Source organism: Chrysemys picta, chromosome 20 (assembly GCF_011386835.1).
Source record: "Chrysemys picta bellii isolate R12L10 chromosome 20, ASM1138683v2, whole genome shotgun sequence".
Lineage (NCBI taxonomy): Eukaryota > Metazoa > Chordata > Testudines > Emydidae > Chrysemys > Chrysemys picta.
This window is the reverse complement of record NC_088810.1, coordinates 6162464-6179320: the sequence shown is the minus strand read 5'-3', so window position 1 is coordinate 6179320 and position 16857 is coordinate 6162464. Positions and strand designations below refer to the sequence as shown.

The 16857-nt window shown below is 62.2% G+C and overlaps 1 protein-coding gene and 1 long non-coding RNA gene across 3 annotated transcripts in view; one reads left to right on the top strand and one right to left on the bottom strand.

The window, feature by feature from the left end:
* The window catches only part of LOC135976848 (uncharacterized), a 1653704-nt gene that overhangs the window by 929143 nt on the left and 707704 nt on the right, over nt 1-16857 (top strand). The gene's annotated exons all lie outside the window — the stretch shown is intronic.
* Nucleotides 41-16854, bottom strand: LOC135976758 (syntaxin-binding protein 2-like). 2 transcript variants are annotated; one of them, XM_065574086.1, is made up of 17 exons: nt 16753-16854; nt 16030-16095; nt 13752-13801; nt 12635-12716; nt 11959-12035; nt 11217-11295; nt 10388-10491; nt 9111-9259; nt 8647-8731; nt 4634-4764; nt 4387-4494; nt 3347-3404; nt 2762-2878; nt 1982-2062; nt 1511-1649; nt 847-953; nt 41-380 (listed from the first exon to the last, which is right to left on the bottom strand). In XM_065574086.1, exons 2-17 carry the CDS (start codon nt 16064-16066, stop codon nt 174-176), a joined length of 1611 nt encoding a protein of 536 aa, XP_065430158.1. In that variant the 5' UTR covers nt 16067-16095; nt 16753-16854; the 3' UTR covers nt 41-173. The 2 variants fall into 2 exon arrangements, with proteins under 2 accessions (XP_065430158.1, XP_065430159.1); XM_065574087.1 differs by having other exon boundaries at nt 42-380; nt 2762-2827.

Sequence of the window (16857 nt, the reverse complement as noted above, 5' to 3'; positions counted from 1 at the left end):
GTGGCAAGGCGAGTAGGTGTCGGGCAGCCCTGACTCCGACCTGTCGCCCAGCCACTGGCTGCTGGCCGGCGGCCCCGAGCGCGCTGTGCCCCCCAGGCTGCCTGAGCCGGATGCCGCGGGCCAAGCACTGCTGGGGAGTAGAGCCCGACCCGGTTGTATCTGCAACCCATCGACTATCCGCAGAAATGGTGCACGGATATGCAGGGCTCCACACATGGCTGACCCCAAACCAGCCCCTCCCTCTTGGGCCCAGCCTGCCAGGTGTGACCCCCACCCCCAAGGCCTGGTACCTCCATGACGTCCTTGAGCCTGGGGGTCCAGCGGGAGAGCAGGTAGGTGGACTCCGGCCGCACCTTCCTCTCGGGTCGCAGCTGCCCCCTCTGGGGGAGGAAGGGAGAGTGGGTGAGAGGCAGCAGGGAGGGGATGCGGGATGGGAATGGGGGCAGACAGGGAGAGCGCAGCCTACCTGAGTCGCTCCAGCCGGGCTGGCAGGGGAGGGGCAGAGAAAAGAACAGAATGGATCACTGAGAGAGAGAGAGAGAGAGAGAGAGAGAGAGCGCGACTGATGGGAGAACAGTCGCATGGCCACCCCATGCAGTGGTCACCAGCTCCAGCTCCCAGCGATCTGAGGTCCTGACCCCCAGGGTCCTCTGCAGGGCAGAAAAGGTCACCCCAGATGGGGAGTAACTCGGGGGTCACCCTCATAGGGGGAGGGCGTCACCACACTGTATGGGGCAGAGGCAACCTCTGTGCTGGGAGTAGTCACTGCCATGGAGGGCAGCCCCAGGTTGGCCTGGGCTCCCCGGCCATGGGTACAGCTGCTGGCCCCTGGCCCCAGTCCCTTACCCCAGGCATGACGGAGAAGTCCAGGAAGTCCGTGTTCTCGATGATGCCGCTCAGCTGCTGGACGTTGGCACACTGGATCAGTTTGTCGAGGGTCACCATGCTCACACCTGCATGGGGAGAGACAGGTCAGCGCCAGCACCCCTGGGACGCACCCACAGCCCAGGCACATTCAGTCCGTGGCCCAGGAGTCCTAGTTCCCTGATCAAACCCTGAGATCCTGCTCTTCCCACCCCTCCCAGAGCTGGGGGTAGAACCCAGGAGTCCTGGCTCCCAGCCCCCCTCTAACCCACTAGACCCCACGCAGTTAATGACTGAATTTAGGTTCTTGATGCTCTTCCCTCCCTCCAGAGGTTCTCTCGGGCGCTGGGGGCAGGGGTCTCTCTAGCGCCCCCTGGCAGTGCAGAGGGAGTCCCCCTCCCCCGATCTGGGCTCCCCCATCTGCAGCCAGTCAGGTACAGTGTCGGAGCCGAGGCCTGGGTCCTTAAGGCTGCGAGGCCTTGAGCTGGAGGGACGGCAACCCCCCAAACCATTTACTACTGCTGCTTAGTGCAGAGGGGGAGGCCTGGCAACTCCACAGCGCCCCCTGGCCAGGCAACTGGGCAGCCAGAGGAGCCACATGAGGGCACCCTGGCCTGGGCAATGGGCTGCAGGCCTGTGGCGTTACCGTTCTTCAGGAGGATGTAGAGCAGGATGATGCGGATCTTGTCGTAGGCCTGCACGCTGGGGTCCAGCAGGACGGGCAGGATGATCTTCATCGGGTCCCTGATCACCTTCCCGTCCACGTCCGTCCCCATGGCCAGGTCCTAGGGGGGAGGGGGGCGCACACACAAGGCCCAGGTCAGGCTGCTCCGCTTCCTCCTGCCCCGCAGCAGGATGGGAGACGCAATGGCCCCACGACCCACAGGGCGCCTACCCCCTGTGCCAGGGCCCCCTCCTCCCCGGGGTCAGCTCCCCCTGGGGTGAGCAACGGGCCCCCAGGGAGTAACCCGAGCCCCATGTCCCCCTTCTGCACCCGCAGTGCTACATGGGGGGGCTGGCCCTGGCTCCAGCGAGCCTGAGGCTCTGAGACCCCTTTCTCTGGGCTGAGTCCATGAGCCAGACTCTGCCCCAAGACAGGCTCTGCCCACAGACCCACCTGCTCCACGCTGCACAGCTTCTCCACCGTCCCTTTGAAGTGCCGCATGCAGTGCTCGGCCAGGTTCAGGTGCGTGGAGTACTGCGGGGAGAGACCGGGACAGAGGGGAGTTTACTGCGGCACCGCATTACCGGCTGGTCCAGAGCACCCCCAGCCCCCCAGGAGGGCCCCTTGGCCAGAGGAGCAGCCCCAATCGGCTGTGTAAGCCGAGTATATAGGGATTGTTTTGCCCAGCACTGAAGTGCAGCCACCTCTGGGATGGAGTGGGGCAGCTGGAGGGGAGGATCAGGAGGAGGGAGCAGCTTCCAAATCAGCCCACGGCTTCTCTGTTAGTCAGCATGAGGTTGGGGGCTTGGAGACCAGCAGGTGTCGGGGTACCTGTGCCAGTGGCCAGGAGCTTTCTGTTGGCACGTGGCCCAGTGGCACCAGGAGTGGCTCCAACGGGCTGGTTTGGAAGCCCACCAAGGCCCTCTCCTGAGAGCTGCAGCAGCAAGGCGTGGGCGTTACCCAAGGGCTGCCATTGCTGCGGCTAACATGGCAGCTCTGGGCACTGACGGGCAGGCTGCTGCCCATGGTGCCACACAGCACCTGGGGGGAAATGGCTCTGCCCGACGGGACAGGTCAGCAGCTCTCATCAGGCAGTAAAGCAGAGAGCCCCAGAGTGCCCTGCCCCCCAGAGAGTCCCTACTGTCCTTCACCAGCCCCACGGAGCACCCTGCCCCCCCATCAGCCCCACTGAATGCCCTGCCCCCTGCCCACTAACAGTCCCAGCCCCGTTACCTTGTTCAGCTCTCTCTGGTACTCGGGCAGCTTCTTCAGGATCTGGGACAGGTCCTCGATGTCGGCCTGGAGGGAGGCGGTGGTGAGATCCTGGCCCCTCCCAGCACACAGAGCCCCCTGTAAGGCAGAGGCCTCACCTGGGGACAGCCGCAGCAGCCCAACCACGCGTGCCAGGGCCAGGGTGGGTCACTCAGGCCACATGTGACCTACTCTTCCCAGGCCAGCTGGAATGAGACGGGAGCCCCGCAACCCGAGTGCCCCTTGAGGTGTAAAGCGGCAGCGGGCCAGGGAGATGCCAGCGTTGGCTCCCTGCAGCTCTCCCTGCGCGGCCCTGACCCTGCTTTCTAACCCTGCCCCATGGGCCTCTGCCCTCCTCACCGTGGGGAGCTCCAGAGCTCTGGTTGGGGGGCAGGGGGCTCCACATACACCTCTTAGCCCTTTACAGGCAAACCCTGGGAGCAATTGGACAGCCCCCCCCAACTCCTCCTAGGGCAGCAGGGAGCCTCCCCTCCCCATCAGTGGCAGTGGGATGGGTCCCCCCATCCCAGACTCCCCAATCGCTCCCCCTCCCAGCCCCCACCGCACCTCGTCCGTGGTCAGCCTCTTGCTCTCACAGAAGGTGCGCAGCAGCTCCGTCACCTTCCTGCAGCAGGGAGAGGGGTCAGGCCGGAGCCAGGCACTGCCTTAGAGGTAGGGGGTGCCCTGTCCCATGCTACAGGGGATGGAGCCCCCACCCCACGGGCACCACGGTTCTCTGCCTCGAGAGCCTCAGATGGGGCGGGGGGGGACTCTTCCCAAGTTACCCCAAGGCAGAGTTCAGTGCACCTCTGGGGGCTCCTGGTGCCCTGATGCGGGGGGGACGGGGGACCTGGGGGCAGCGGCAGGTCCAGCAGGAGGTCGGTGAGGGACTCACTCAAGGGGCTGTGAGGTGCCTGGGGAGATCCTGGGGTCAGGGGAAGACAGTGTCCAGGGGGATCCCCGAGACGAAATGCAGACAGTTGCTCTGGAAGGGAGCACTCAGGGGTCCTTTGGGGAGAGGGGCTGGGTCCAGGGGGTCTGAGGGACAGGCCCCAGCACTGGGTGGGAGGGGGAGGGGGAGTCCTGGCACTGAGCAGGAGAGGGGTGTGTTGCTGGGGGGTGTCCTTGCACTGGGTCGGAGAGGAGTGTATCCAAGGGGGAGTGGGGTTCCAGCACTGGGTGGGAAGGAAAGGGGAGGGGTGTATCCGAGGGGGCCCCAGGGTGGGGAGGGCTGTGTCTGAAGGGGAGGATGGAGGAAGTCCCAGCACTGGAAAAGAGGGGGTGTGTCAACGGGGTGGGCTGTCCTGGCACTGGGTGGGAGAGGTCTGTCCGAGGGGGAGGTCCTGGCAGTGGGCGGGGAGGAGAGGGCTGTGCCAAAGTGGGGGTAGGGGGTCCTGGCACTGGGCGGGGAGGGGAGAGGTGTTCCGAAGGGGGGGGTAGCGAGTCCCGGCACTAGGCATTGGGTGGGGCACAAAGTGGTGTGTCCGGAGGGGGGGGGGGGGCGGGGGCGGATGGGTCCCGGCCCTGGGTGGGGCAAGGAGGGGCATATCCGGGGGGACGGACGGGGCACAGAGGGGCGTGTCAGGGGCAGGGCTGAGCGCGCTCACTTGGAGACGTCAGCGATGTGCAGGTGGCGTAGCTGCACCCAGAGTTCGTCATCATCATCCAGCAGCGCCTCTTTCTCCCGCGAGTCGCTGGTGCCCGTTGTCTCGTACCTGCGGAGGGGGGATGGGGTCAGGCTGCGACACCCCTCCTCCGAGCGTGGGAGCTACAGAGCAGTGCAGGTGCCTGGGTCCCACCCCCCGAGCCCGCCTGAGGAGTGCGGGGCGCCCCCTGCTGGCAGCCAGGCCCTACCTGTAGGTGTTCTTTTCGATCCTGAGCAGGTCGTAGGCCATGGCCTGGAAGGTGAGCTCATGCAGCAGTGGGGACACGAGGTCGAAGTTCCGGTCCACGATCAACAGCTGAGAGCGGGCTTTGTCAGGGCCCTGGGGCAAAGGAGAGAGAGACCCGTCACCCCCTGCTCCGGCGGATGGTTCCTGGCCTGGCTTACACGGCACAATCCAATGGGCCCTGGTGGGCCTGAAACTTCACCACCCGCCCTCTCTGCGGCCCAGCCCCCAACCCCAGGGGAAGCCAGGAGACACCCCCCAAGCTAGCTGGGACATGCCCTGGGGTCCCGCCCTGACCGGCAGGGAGAGCTCCCCACCCAGCTGCGCTGCAACGCCCCCTGCAGGGACAGGCCACCTGCCCCTCGTGCAAATAGCAATGGCCACTCCCCCAAGCACGCTCTCTGCTCGTGCCTCTCCACCAATGGGAGCGTGCCCCTTACAAGGCAGCCCCCCGACTGCGCCCTGCCCCATATGCTGCGTGGGGAGCGGGGGAACTACACCAGAAGGCCCTGGCTAGTCTATTGTTAAACAACACCAGGCCCAGAGACTCTTTGATATAAGGTCCCAGAGGGGGACAATGGGACGTTATCCCTATGTCCCACCTTGCATCTGAGCTGGGACCCCATATGAGGCTTTAGCTCCCCACTCCCAGCCTGGGTGGCCCCCCCAGCATCCAACTGGACAGAGACCACTCAAATGGTCAGCATCTCAGACCCACATCATGGGGGGGCGGGGGGGGGCTGGCCCAGACCCCGCTCCCTGCCTGATCAGCATGCACTGCCCTCTTAGCACAGCAGGTGGCGATAGGAGACCAGCCCTGCGCTCCCATGGCAGATGGCTCTGAAACTGGCTCCAGCAGCTCCAGTGGAACTCAAGTCCACCCAGGAGCACCTCAGCAAGGGGCTGCGTCTGCTCTTCGCTGGGTAGCACAGACAGTCAGGGGGGCCGGGGACGTACAGCCCCTGACGCTTCCCCAACTGTCCCACCTCAGTACGTAGCCCGATTTTCAGCCACACTTGGTCTCCACAGCCTCTGGGTAAATAGGTTGAGGCTGACGGGGGAGCGCCTCTCTTGGAGGAGTATCTGGACCTCACCACTATGCACGTGGGGCTAGGAAGGGCTGTCACCCTATTGCAGAGGGGGATGGAGGCCCAGAAGGGCTGGGTGACTCACCCAAGGTCACACAGGAAGTCTGTGGCAGAGCAGGGACATGAACCCAGAACTGGCACCATCATTCCTCTCCAGCACTACCCAGCCTGGGTGGGTTGCTATGCCCAGCGCCCCTCCCGGACTCTGCTCACACCTTTGCCAGTTCAGCTCGGCTGGAGGGAACCCCGAGTGCAGATGGGGGCTGGCGTAACCACCAGGTCACCCCCCCAGAGCAGAGGGGCGCTTAGTGCACTGGTGAGTGCCACAGCACTGCCTGGGCTAGCTATCCCTCAGGGCTGGCAGCTGGGAAACATCAAGGCAAGAGGGACTAGTGCAGATAAGGCCCCATGGTGCCATGACCGTGGGCTGGGTGGCTTTGGAGACCTGACTGCTAGAGGCCATGCTACAAGAGTCCCTGGGGTTCTGCGCCAGCTGGCAAGGCGGGGGCACACTGGACTGGCCAGCTGGGATTGTGCGGCATGGAGCCAGCACTGCATTGAGAGCAGGGGCTTGAGTCAGCACTCCCGGTCCTGCGGTGGGCGTGCTGTCTGGACTCCTGGCTCCTATTCCTGCCTTTGCCACCTACTCGTGGCACGCTGCTCCATGCCTCAGTTTCCCCCGTGTAACATAGGGACAGTGCTGACACCTGTGACAGGGAGGCTTGGCAAGAGTCTCAGGAATATCCCTGGGGGGGCTCAGAGGAGCAGGGTGTGCACGGAGCAGGACTTTGCCCTCCCCAGCGCCGCTCTCAGCTCCTGAGAATAGCACAGATCAGACGGGGGCTGCAGGCTGGAGCCATCTCTGCTGCAGCAAGTAGCTCCGGTGGTTAACAAGCATGCTGTCAATCCCTTCCCTGGGTAGATGGTTTGGGCAGCCAGGTGTGTGCCAGGCTCCCCTCTGGAGGCAGGCCTGTGCTGCCAGCTGTGAGTTACAGAGCCTCTGTGCCATGGCAGCCAGCTATCCCAGAGGGGGCCCCCCTGCCCGAGACTGGTATCATTATCCCCATTTTACAGATGGGGAAACTGAGGCACAAATAAGAGGGGTGACTTGCCCAAGGTCACCCAATTGGGAATAGAACCCCGGTCTCCCGTCCCAGTCCAGGGCTCTAGCCACTAGGCAACTTTGCCTCGGTGGATGGGAAAGTAGAGCGGAGAGGTGCGCTCATGGATCCGCAGGGTCGGTGCCAGGGCCTCAGCTGGGGAAGTCTCTGGGAGGAAGCCCTTTGCTGTGCCAGACCCCAACAGGTCTCTCTCTTCCTCCAGGACAAGCTGTACGGCCTTCCACCTCCTGAGACCGAACCGCTGGGCTTCACCCCGTGAGCCCTGCCCAGCGAGTCCATCTGAGACAGACCCTGGGACAGACCCGTCCACTCCGCAGGGCCCGACGCCACTCAGCCCGGGTGACAGGGCCACTCTGTTGTCACCCGGACAGGGCGTTGTCAGAACAGTCGGGTTTCTTAGGCACCTGGACCCCAGCCCGGGCAGCCCAGCCCACTGAAGGTTAAAGCAAGAGGCCGTTCTGGTCAGCCCAGAGCCCGGCCGAGCTGCAGCGAGACCTGTTTTCAGGCTCCTGGTCTCTCGCTCAGGGCCTGTCTACATGTAAACCCCTGCAGCTGCGCCGCTTCAGTGACGCCGCCTTTCTCATACCCCCGAGCGAGGCAATTGCCTCCTGTAGGCCAGGCCTCAGTCTGACCTTGGTCAGTTCTCAGGCGAGAGCTCCCAGCTTCCCCCACTTATCCCCCAGCTCAAACCTTCCCAACCCTGTGTTCTCGAGCTGGGGCCCCTGCTCCGATTCCCTGCTGGGAGCGTCCAGCCAGGAGCCATTGGAGATGTCATGGTCTTTCTGGCCCCCAGGCTGATCTGGGTTGGATTCTCTTCATTTCACCAAGACAGGGATGTGACAGCCCCCCACACCATGATTCTTATCTTCCCTGAGAGTCCTTCCCCCACGCCCCACCAGAGAAGCCATGAAACATATAGGGGAAACCGAGGCACGCATCGGCTTCATAAAAGATATTACAAACATTCCCAGTTGGTCACAGGTGCACAGTCTCCCAGCAGCTCGGCAAAGGCTGGAAGCAAGAGCAGAAGCAACAGGAGGGAGAGATCTGGGCAGGCCTTGGATTTTACATCACTTTGCTTCTCCTAGGGAGACAGGAGCCACTGGGGTTTCCCATGCGAGAATCCAGGGCAGGGTGGGTTTGCAGCTCCCCTCTGCTGGGGGTGGGACGGGGACGGCAGGAGCTGGGTCAGGGCTGACTTGTGGCTAAGGCTCGGGAGAGCTGGGTTCTACTCCTGCTCTGACAGACTCCCTGCATGCCTCAGTTTCCCATCTGTAACACAGGCCCCCCTGCCTCCCCTGGGAGGGTGAATTCATTAATGAGTTCCGATACCACGGTGGTGGGTGAAGGAGCACACACAGACAGGAGTGTCCAGGTGTGGAAGAGGCTCTGTATGCAAAGCTTACTTCTGTGACCGAACTGCCCTGTTTATAAACAGAAATTGTGCTGGGCACACACTTCCCCAGTCGGTGCCTCGGTTTCCCCATCCGTAGAGAGGGGATAAGGACACTGGCCTTTGTAGAGCACTTTGTGATCCACCCACGGCCACTGTTAGAGAAGGGCTGGGGCCGTTAGTTCAACCACACAGGGAATGTTATTGTTCTCCCGAGCCCTCAGGATCTCCAAGGGGGTCTAGACCCCACCCCTCCCCCCGCCAGGATCTCCGAGTAGGTTCTAAATCACTCCTCCTTCCTTCTACTTCTCATGTACTCCCCCTCCCCCCGCGGCTCTGTCCCATGGTGAGGGCGTGGCCGGCACAGCTCGCTCACCTCTCCCATGCTGGGCTTGTATGCCTTGAACACCTTGAGTTTGGCCAGTACAGCATGCGCCAGGTGGAAGTTATTTTCATGGTCCCTGCAGCAAAGACAAACCCTGTGGGTAGAAACAGCTCCTCCCCCAGGAGCACACGCACTTCCTGTAGGAGATGACCAGGTAACCGTCTCCCTCTGGGCACACTCACTTCCTGTAGCGGATGGCTGGGTACCTCCCCATGGCACACTCAATTCCTATAAGGGATAACTGGGTACCCCTCCTCCCGGGCACACTCACTTCCTCTAGTGGATGGCCGAGTACCCCTCCCCCCGGGCACACTCACTTCCTGTAGCTGATGGCTGGGTACCCCTCCCCCCGGGCACACTCACTTCCTGTAGCTGATGGCTGGGTACCCCTCCCGCTGGGCACACTCACTTCCTGTAGCGGATGGCTGGGTACCCCTCCCCCCGGGCACACTCACTCCCTGTAGCGGATGGCTGGGTACTCCTCCAGGGTTTCACACAACGAAGCAATCTGCTCTGCCAGGATCTCCAGGTCCTTGTTCCTTTCCCAGGCGGAGCAGGGGCTGAACCAGATGTGGAAGGTCTGTGGCCTGTCCAGGGAGTACACCTGGGGGGCGGGGGGAGCAGAGATCAGACCCTGGTGCCAAGTGCTGGCAGCCAGGCCAGCTGTGCCCCATACCGCACCCCTAAGATGCGCTGTTGGACCAGGCCAGCCTGGCGGAGCCGGAACGAGCCCCTAGTGAGGGAGAGATCCCTTCGCCAGAGCCACTCCTGTTGTGGTAGAGGGACAGCGGCCCAGAGATTCATGCACCAGCCTGGGATGAAGACGCCCCGGATTCAGGTCCTTACTGAGCTGCAGGGGTGTGTCTCTGCCCTGGAGAAGGCAATGTTGGGGGAGGGGGCTTGGACATGTTTCTAGTCTGGCAAAAGCCCCAGCGTAGCCACAGGCAAACCCGGCATCAATGCGCGTCTGCCGCTGTCGCTTATTTCACTGGATGAACAGAACGAGCCATTGGGGAAAACGTGCTTGGACACCAATAAAACAGTATCGGCCCACGAAGGGTTTGCTGGTGCAACGGGACGGGTGAGCCAGCAAAGCCTCCTGAGGCACACTCAGCTTATACCAGCCAAAGCATCTCTTGGCACAGCTGGCACCAGTGCCCAGATGAAATAAGCTACAGTGGCGAAAGGACTGCTTTGCCAGCGTAACAGCCTCTACCCAGGGGTTCTGCCAGCACAGCTGCATTAGTTACAGGGGGGATTTTTTCTCTCATGTCCCCGTAACAAACCCGTACCAACAAAGCTTTTGGGTGTAGACCAGGCTCATGTCTCTGTGCCTCAGTTTCCCCATCAATGCAATGGGACTGACAACACAGCCCTGCCCCTCAGGGGCATGAGGAGGGAAATCCACTGACGACACAAGGAGGAGATGGCGTGGTTGGGCAAAGGGCAGGCGTGTGCGGGCTGTCTTGCAGGCCTGTTATAAACCGTCAGTAAGAGCTGGTAAAGCCAGGGAGGCAGCGCCCTCCTCCCTCATACATCCAAGCTAGCGATTCCACGTCTCACAGGGTGTGAGCAGCCGGCTAGTCCCTGCTGCCCTGTGCTGGCGTCAAACCCAGGGCCCTAGAAGGGAAAGGTGTCCCCGCCCCAAGCCATGTGGAACACTAAGGGTGGGGTGTCGTACGTCACCGTCTGCCCTGCGGCCCTGCTCCTCCAAAGCCCGGTCACCCCTCACCTGGCTCTCATAGGGCAGGAAGGCCATGTTGATCTCCATGAGGGTTTTGATGGCCTTGGTGATCTGTGACTTCCGCAGCTTGTTGAACAGAGGGTCAGGACACGCTGCAAGGCAAAGGCAGTGGGTGGGGGTGACAGGCACAGGGCTCAGGGCCCCCAGCACAGCGCCAGCCCCCACGGACGGGGCCAGGACGGGCACAGCAGGGGCAGTAGTGCTGCACACCTGTGGGGAACCTAGGCAGGTCAGCAGGGCCACACAGGAGTCAACTATGAGTCCAATCCCCCTGAACCAGAGTCACGCCGGGTTCTCGGCTTCTGCAGCATCAGCAGCGAGGAGGGCGGGGGCACAATCTCTCCTACGCGGTCCCTTTCTCACACCCTGCCCTCAGCCCACCGCAGGGGGAAGTGACTGGAGTGTACAACTCAGCATGATGCACAAGGAGGAACAGGGACTTGGGCTGTAATGGGGAGAAGCAGATGTGACCTTGACACACTGGGTATTCTGGGTATACCATTCCCAAACCCCAGTTGGGACTGATGGAGCAATGCATGCTGGGAATGGTAGCCAGAGGCCGCCTTTCTGGGCGCACGCTGCAGGTGTCTGTGAGCTGTGCTGGCTGGAGGCAGGCCCATGGGGGAGAAGTGGGGGAAGGGATCAGTGGGGTCGTTCGGTCTGGCCTGCTGGGTCTGCATCCCCCTGCAGGAGGGCAGAGCGTAATCAGGGTGCTGCGCACTGGCCTGCCGGCAGAGAGAGACCCCCCCACCCCCAGGCTCCAGTGTGCCGCTGGCCAGGCTCCCGGCAGGGGGATTCCCTGCCCCCCGATACTCACGGCTGAGGAAGAAGACGTGAGCTGCCTTGTAGGTGAAGGTGGGGGTGCCCTGGAAGTCATCGATCAGAGCCTGCACCGACTGCAAAGGGGGGAGAGGAGGGGTTGTCAGCACCAGCCAAGGCCCCGCCCTGCTGCCCGAAGGGCCCAGCCCATGCCCAGCCCCTGGGGACTCAGGGCCCAGCATGATGCCATCGGGAGGTGGGCTGGTTTTCACCCCCCTGCCCCTGGTCTCCCTCCACTGGCCTCCCTGCTGCAGACGCAGGAGCCTCCTCCCCCACAGCCCCTGCCACCTGAGCCTCTGCCTCAGCGATTCTCCTTCCCTTTGAGTCTCAGCTGAGGACTTAGGGTGACCAGATGTCCCGATTTTATAGGGACAGTCGCAATATTTAGTTTTTTCCCTTCTATAGGCTCCTGTTACCCCCCAACACCTGTCCCGGTTTTTCACACTTGCTATCTGGTCAGCCTAGCCGAGGTTGCCTCTCTCCGCCTGCTGCACCTTCCCATCCAACCCCCACGGGACTGCACTGCGGAGAGGTCTGGGGGACAGTCTGTGCCTCACGTGGCAAAGAACACGAAGCCCAGCTCCGGGGAAACAGCCTCTTTGGAAGCCCCTACTGGCCCCATTCCCATCCTGACCTTGTGCTGCGCATCCCCCCGAACGGCGTCACCTCCAGGCTGCACTAGGTGCTGCCCCGGGGTCTCCCCTGCTCCCCATCCAGCTGCCCCAGGCCCGAGCTCCTACCTTCTCCACAGGGCTGAGCAGGTAGATGGCCTCCAGGCTGGGGATTGGCTCCCGGCGCTTGTTAATATCTTCTACAACTAGGAGAGAGCAGACATTGGGCGCGGGTCAGTGGGTCCTAGCCACCCGCCCCAGCCTCTCTCCACCGGGATAGGGGGAGGGGAAGCCAAGGGGAACAGGGATGTTCGCTGGCAGCAGGCTGAGGGGTTCCACAGGCTACAATGCAGCAGCAGCTTTGATGTGGGGCCATGGGCTGCGATGCTGCCCCAGTACGGAGCAGGGAGGGAACGTCCCTCTATACTGTGCTGGGGACAGCCCCCTAGAGCGCTGGCTCAGCTCTGTGCCCCTCAACCCCAGGGCTCCTCCACCCTGGAGCAGGGAGCCAGCATTCCCCCTCTCCTGCCAGGACCCTGCCCGCAGCATGGGGGAGGAGCAGCGAGGAGTTAACAGGGGTCTGAGAAAAGCGGTGAAGAGGCTCCAGGGGCTGAAAGCGCCGGGCTAAGGGAACTAGATCTGGCTGGGAAGGTACCAATAGCAAGGAGGGCATCTAGGGGGCTGCAAAAGGGGGAAACTAGATGCAAACGTGAATGTAGACAAGTCAACTCCCCGACTGTGAGGTGTATCCAAGGGGGAGGGGAGCCCTGGTGGGGGGAGCAGACGGGAGGGAGGGGCCACTCACGCGCGATGCCTTCGTCCACGATGTCGGACATCTTGCAGCACGATGAAAGGATGCGTGTGCTGGGGTGGTCCATGATCAGCACCTGGGGTAGCGAGAGGGGAGCGCGCCGCTTCGGACGAGCTAGTCACTGCCCTGAGCCCAGCCGCCCACCATCATCATCCACGGAACAGCCAAGGGAGCAGAGCGACTGCTAACGGCAGAGCCGACGGCTCCCGGCCCAGCCCTTCCACAGCAGAGCGGCAGGGCCGTTACCAAGCCTGCACTTGGCTGAGCTGACCGTGCTAAGGACTGTGTGAGGAGCGACAAGGAGAGCGGCTCCGAGCAGAGTGGCTGGTACGAGATGTCAGAGACAAACCTGGGACACCCGGCCATTCAGAATGGTTCCATCCTCCTAGATTGGAGGAGATCAGCCTCTTGGCCCAGGTGACAGGGTGAGTGCAAGAGGCAGGGACAGAACCCAGGAGTCCTAGCTCCCAGTGCCCTCCTCTGATCCACCAGATACCCGCTCCCCAGCCCTCGGACAGAACCAGGATCAGGGCACAGAGAAATGGAACGAGGGGAGTCTCCGTGTTCCCCTAGGAAAGCCCTGTAGGCCATCGGCCCAACATCTCTACTCCCTTCCTGCCGTGCCGAATGAACCCATTGCTCCGTGCAGCCCAGCATCCCGCTGCACCAGATCCAGCCACTGGGAAACCTAGTCCCCTGTGCTCCCTCTGCCGCACCGGCCAAGCCCACTGCTCCACACACCCCAGCCCAGTCCATGCCGGGGGCTCAATAACCTGCCTGCCCAATGGTGCATGCTGCCCCCATGCTTGGCGCTTTCCTGCTCCTCCTCCCACCCAGGCTGACTCACTGGGCCCAGTGGTCTGATCCGGTGTGTGTGGGGGGAGATATGGGGCTAGCTGGACCAGCTGGGTCTGATCCAGCGCAGCGGGAAGGCAGACATACCCAAGCCTAGCTGGGGGCGGATGATCGGCTAGACAGAGCAGGGATCTGATCCAGCCTGGAAAACCTCAGGGTCCTAATGAATCCCAAGAAGCTGGAGGGGAAGGAGCACGATATATGGATACAGCATATCCCCAGGGGAACACCAGGGCAGCAGGCCCGGCCTGCTTACCTTCCATTTTCCTTCCTTCTTCACGCTGCGAAAGACAACGCTGAGGATCTCTGCGAGGGAAAGAGATGGGGATTAGTGGTGGGGATTGGATGGGACGGCTGTGCCCTGAGCCAGGACCCACTGACTGGTGGAAGGACCCCTTGGGGAAGTGGCTCAGAGGCCGCTCTCAGGCCAGCTAGTGATGTGCTCCTAGCAGAGCCCCCAGTCAGCAATCGTAGAGGGGGGGCAGGTTAGATGGGCCATGGCTCTGATCCCCCTTCCTTTCTGCCAGGCTGGATACGAGCGCAGCTGAACTAAGGATCTGGCCCCGTGCAGCAAGAGAACAGATCCTGTCCAGCACCTCTTGACTGGAGGGGATCCAGGGACCCTCTACTGTGTGTGGGGGACGACAACACGACAAAGACTTCAAATCCTGAGTTCTACACAAAGAATCCCTCCAAGGCATGCCCCGCTCAGGGAACTGCCGGCCTGTCTCCTCAGCACCTTCCACGGCCAAGCTAAGCAATTAGATAGTCAGCTCTTCGGGCCAAGCACCATCTTTTTGTTATGCCCAGCAGAATGGTACCCTGACCCATGACTGGCACTCCTGGGCGCTACCATAATGCACCTAATGAATAATGTACAACGCCTTGCAAAATGGGGCCTTGATCCATGACTTGGGCTCCTGGGTCCTACCATAATACAGGCATTTCAACCCTGAACTGCAGCTACGGCCCCTCACACCAGCCCTGGGCTGCCCCCACCAGCTGTGCCAGTGTCCCTCACTACTGACTGGAGCCCCCTGCTACCCCAGCCCTGGCCTCCCTCCCATTCCCAGCTCTGCCAGTGCCCCTCACTCCTGTCTGCAGCTCCCTGCTATCCCAGCCCTGGTCTGTCCCCCACCAGCTCTGCCAGTGCTCCTCACTCTTGAACCGCAGCTATTCCAGTCCTGGGTTCCCCATCTCACACCTCTGCAGATGCCCCTCATTCCTGTCCTCAGCCCCCGCTATCCCAGCCCTTGGATCCCACCCGCTCCCAGTTCCGCCAGTGCCCTTTACTGCAGCCCCCTGCTATGCCAATCCTGGTCTGTCCCCACCAGCTCTGCCAGAGCTCCTCACTCCTGACCCGCAGCTATTCCAGTCCTGGGTTCCCTCCGTCACGGCTCTGCAGATGCCCCTCACTCCTGACCTGCAGCCCCCTGCTATTCCTGTTCAGAGACCCCTCTTGAACCGGGGCAGTATGGCCCAGCCCAAGTATTCAAAAGTCACGTGTCAGGCCCTCCTAATTGTGCGATTTACTGAGGAAAAACTAAGAGAAGAGCTAAGGGTTATTAGCACCACCGGCGGTCCTGAGCTGTGGGCCACTTTTGCTCTGTCCCAGTTCTGGGGGCAACCATAGAACATCTGAACTGAATCCACTTTCCAAGGGTCTTTTAAACCCCAGGCCTGTGGTCTGGATTTAGCCACAGGCCCCGTCCACTGCAGCTGGGGCTGGAGATTCAGCAGTGGCTTGGGCTTCTGAAGTAACACAGCCCACACAGCGGGGCAGGGTGTTGCCAGAAGACAATGACTAACACATAGCAACTAACCCCTCAGAGTCCAGCATGCACAAGGCAGCGGAGGCCATGCTGATCAGGTGTAAGGCTTTAACTTGTTCTCTCCTACATTACAGCTATAGCCTACGCCAGCTCTGCGTTGCGGCCGGGCAGAAGCGTACTGCTTCACTACGGTACAAAGTGGCTCTGACGTCATTTTTCTCCTCATGTGCAGCTTTACCCGTTCTGACAGGCTGTTTATAACGCTAAGTTTACTAGTTTTCAGAGGCGGTCGGGGGAGGAGAGGGGGTGCAAGGTGGAAGTTTTGCCTAGGGCGCAAAATATCCTTGCACCGGCCCTGGCGGGAGTCACCCCGATGGAAAGAGATGACGATGATTCCCCCCAAAGTGCAGCTCCTATGGGAGAGGGCAGCCCTTGGGGGTGGGGCAGACACCCTCCTGGTGTGTGACAGGCAGGCGGGGGGAGGAGGAGCTCTCTGCTCTGACTGGTTTCAGAGTAGCAGCCGTGTTAGTCTGTAACCCACGAAAGCTTATGCTCTAAGAAACTTATTAGTCTCTAAGATGCCACAAGTACTCCTGTTCTTTCTGCTCTGACTGACTCCTAATCCTCCCCGAGGGTGCGACACCCCCATAAGCGCCCCGCCCTGCCCTCCCAGGGCCCCCCAACTGGGTCCTGTTCCTCCACACCCACACCCGACTGGATTCTGCCCCCAACCGGGCTCAGACCCCCCAGCTCTGCACTCACTCTCGCGCACCACCGCCTTCAGCCCGGATGGGGTCATCTCCGCCTTCTCTCACGCACCTTCGAGTCCTGTGGATGGAAGTGGGACTCAGCTGTGTGCGGGGCAGGGCTGGAGTCAGGACTCCTGGGTTCTACCCCTGCTCTGCTCCTGCCCTTGTGCGCGCCCTGGCTTCTCCCTGCCGTGCTCTGGGGAGTGTCTGTGACACTGGGCGACGGCCCCTAGTGACACTGATGGAGGGGCCCAGTTCCCTCTAGTGTCACTGATGGATGGGCCCAGCTCCACCAGTGATTGATTTGAGTATAAAGCAACTGCGGTGCTGGTGGGTTGATGTCTGCAAGGCTGATGACGGCTGAACTCCGCAGCCCCCCACTTCTGGCGCTGCGGGGCCCGGGCCTGGGCACCCATGGGCCTGCGCCTGGTGACAGGGCCACGCAGGTCCCCACTGAACCCCCACCCGGTCACGTGGGGCGCAGAGGGAGGCAGGGGCCTCGGGCAGGGTTAAAGCGAGGACTGGGTTGGGGTAGTGGGGCCTCAACCCACTCCGGTTAGGGCCCCCCACCGAGCTGCAAGTCCCCCCCAACCAGTGCCCCCCCCAGCAGTGCCCCTCGCCCCCCCCCGAGTCAAGTCTCTTGCCCACCTCCACCCAGCCCCCTCCCCCCCCCCCCCCCAGCCAGGCTCCTCACCCCCCCTCCACTCGGCCCCCGCAGCCAGGCCCCGTGTTGTACCCAGGAGCAGGAGCGGGTTCGATGGAACGTCTCCTTCCCTCGCTCTTCACTTCCACCAGAACGTGCTGGGACGGCCTGAGCTGCGCACACAGTCACTGGGACGGA

What these genes read in the sequence shown, in the direction of transcription:
- LOC135976758 (XM_065574086.1), bottom strand. Translation starts at nt 16,066, where the DNA reads ATGACCCCATCCGGGCTGAAGGCGGTGGTGCGCGAGA. An exon ending in AGAAGGAAGGAAAATGGAAG is followed by an intron (nt 12,717 to 13,751) that starts GTAAGCAGGCCG and finishes TCGCTACCCCAG; the next exon opens with GTGCTGATCATGGACCACCC. An exon ending in TCACGTCTTCTTCCTCAGCC is followed by an intron (nt 10,492 to 11,216) that starts GTGAGTATCGGG and finishes TTTGCCTTGCAG; the next exon opens with CGTGTCCTGACCCTCTGTTC.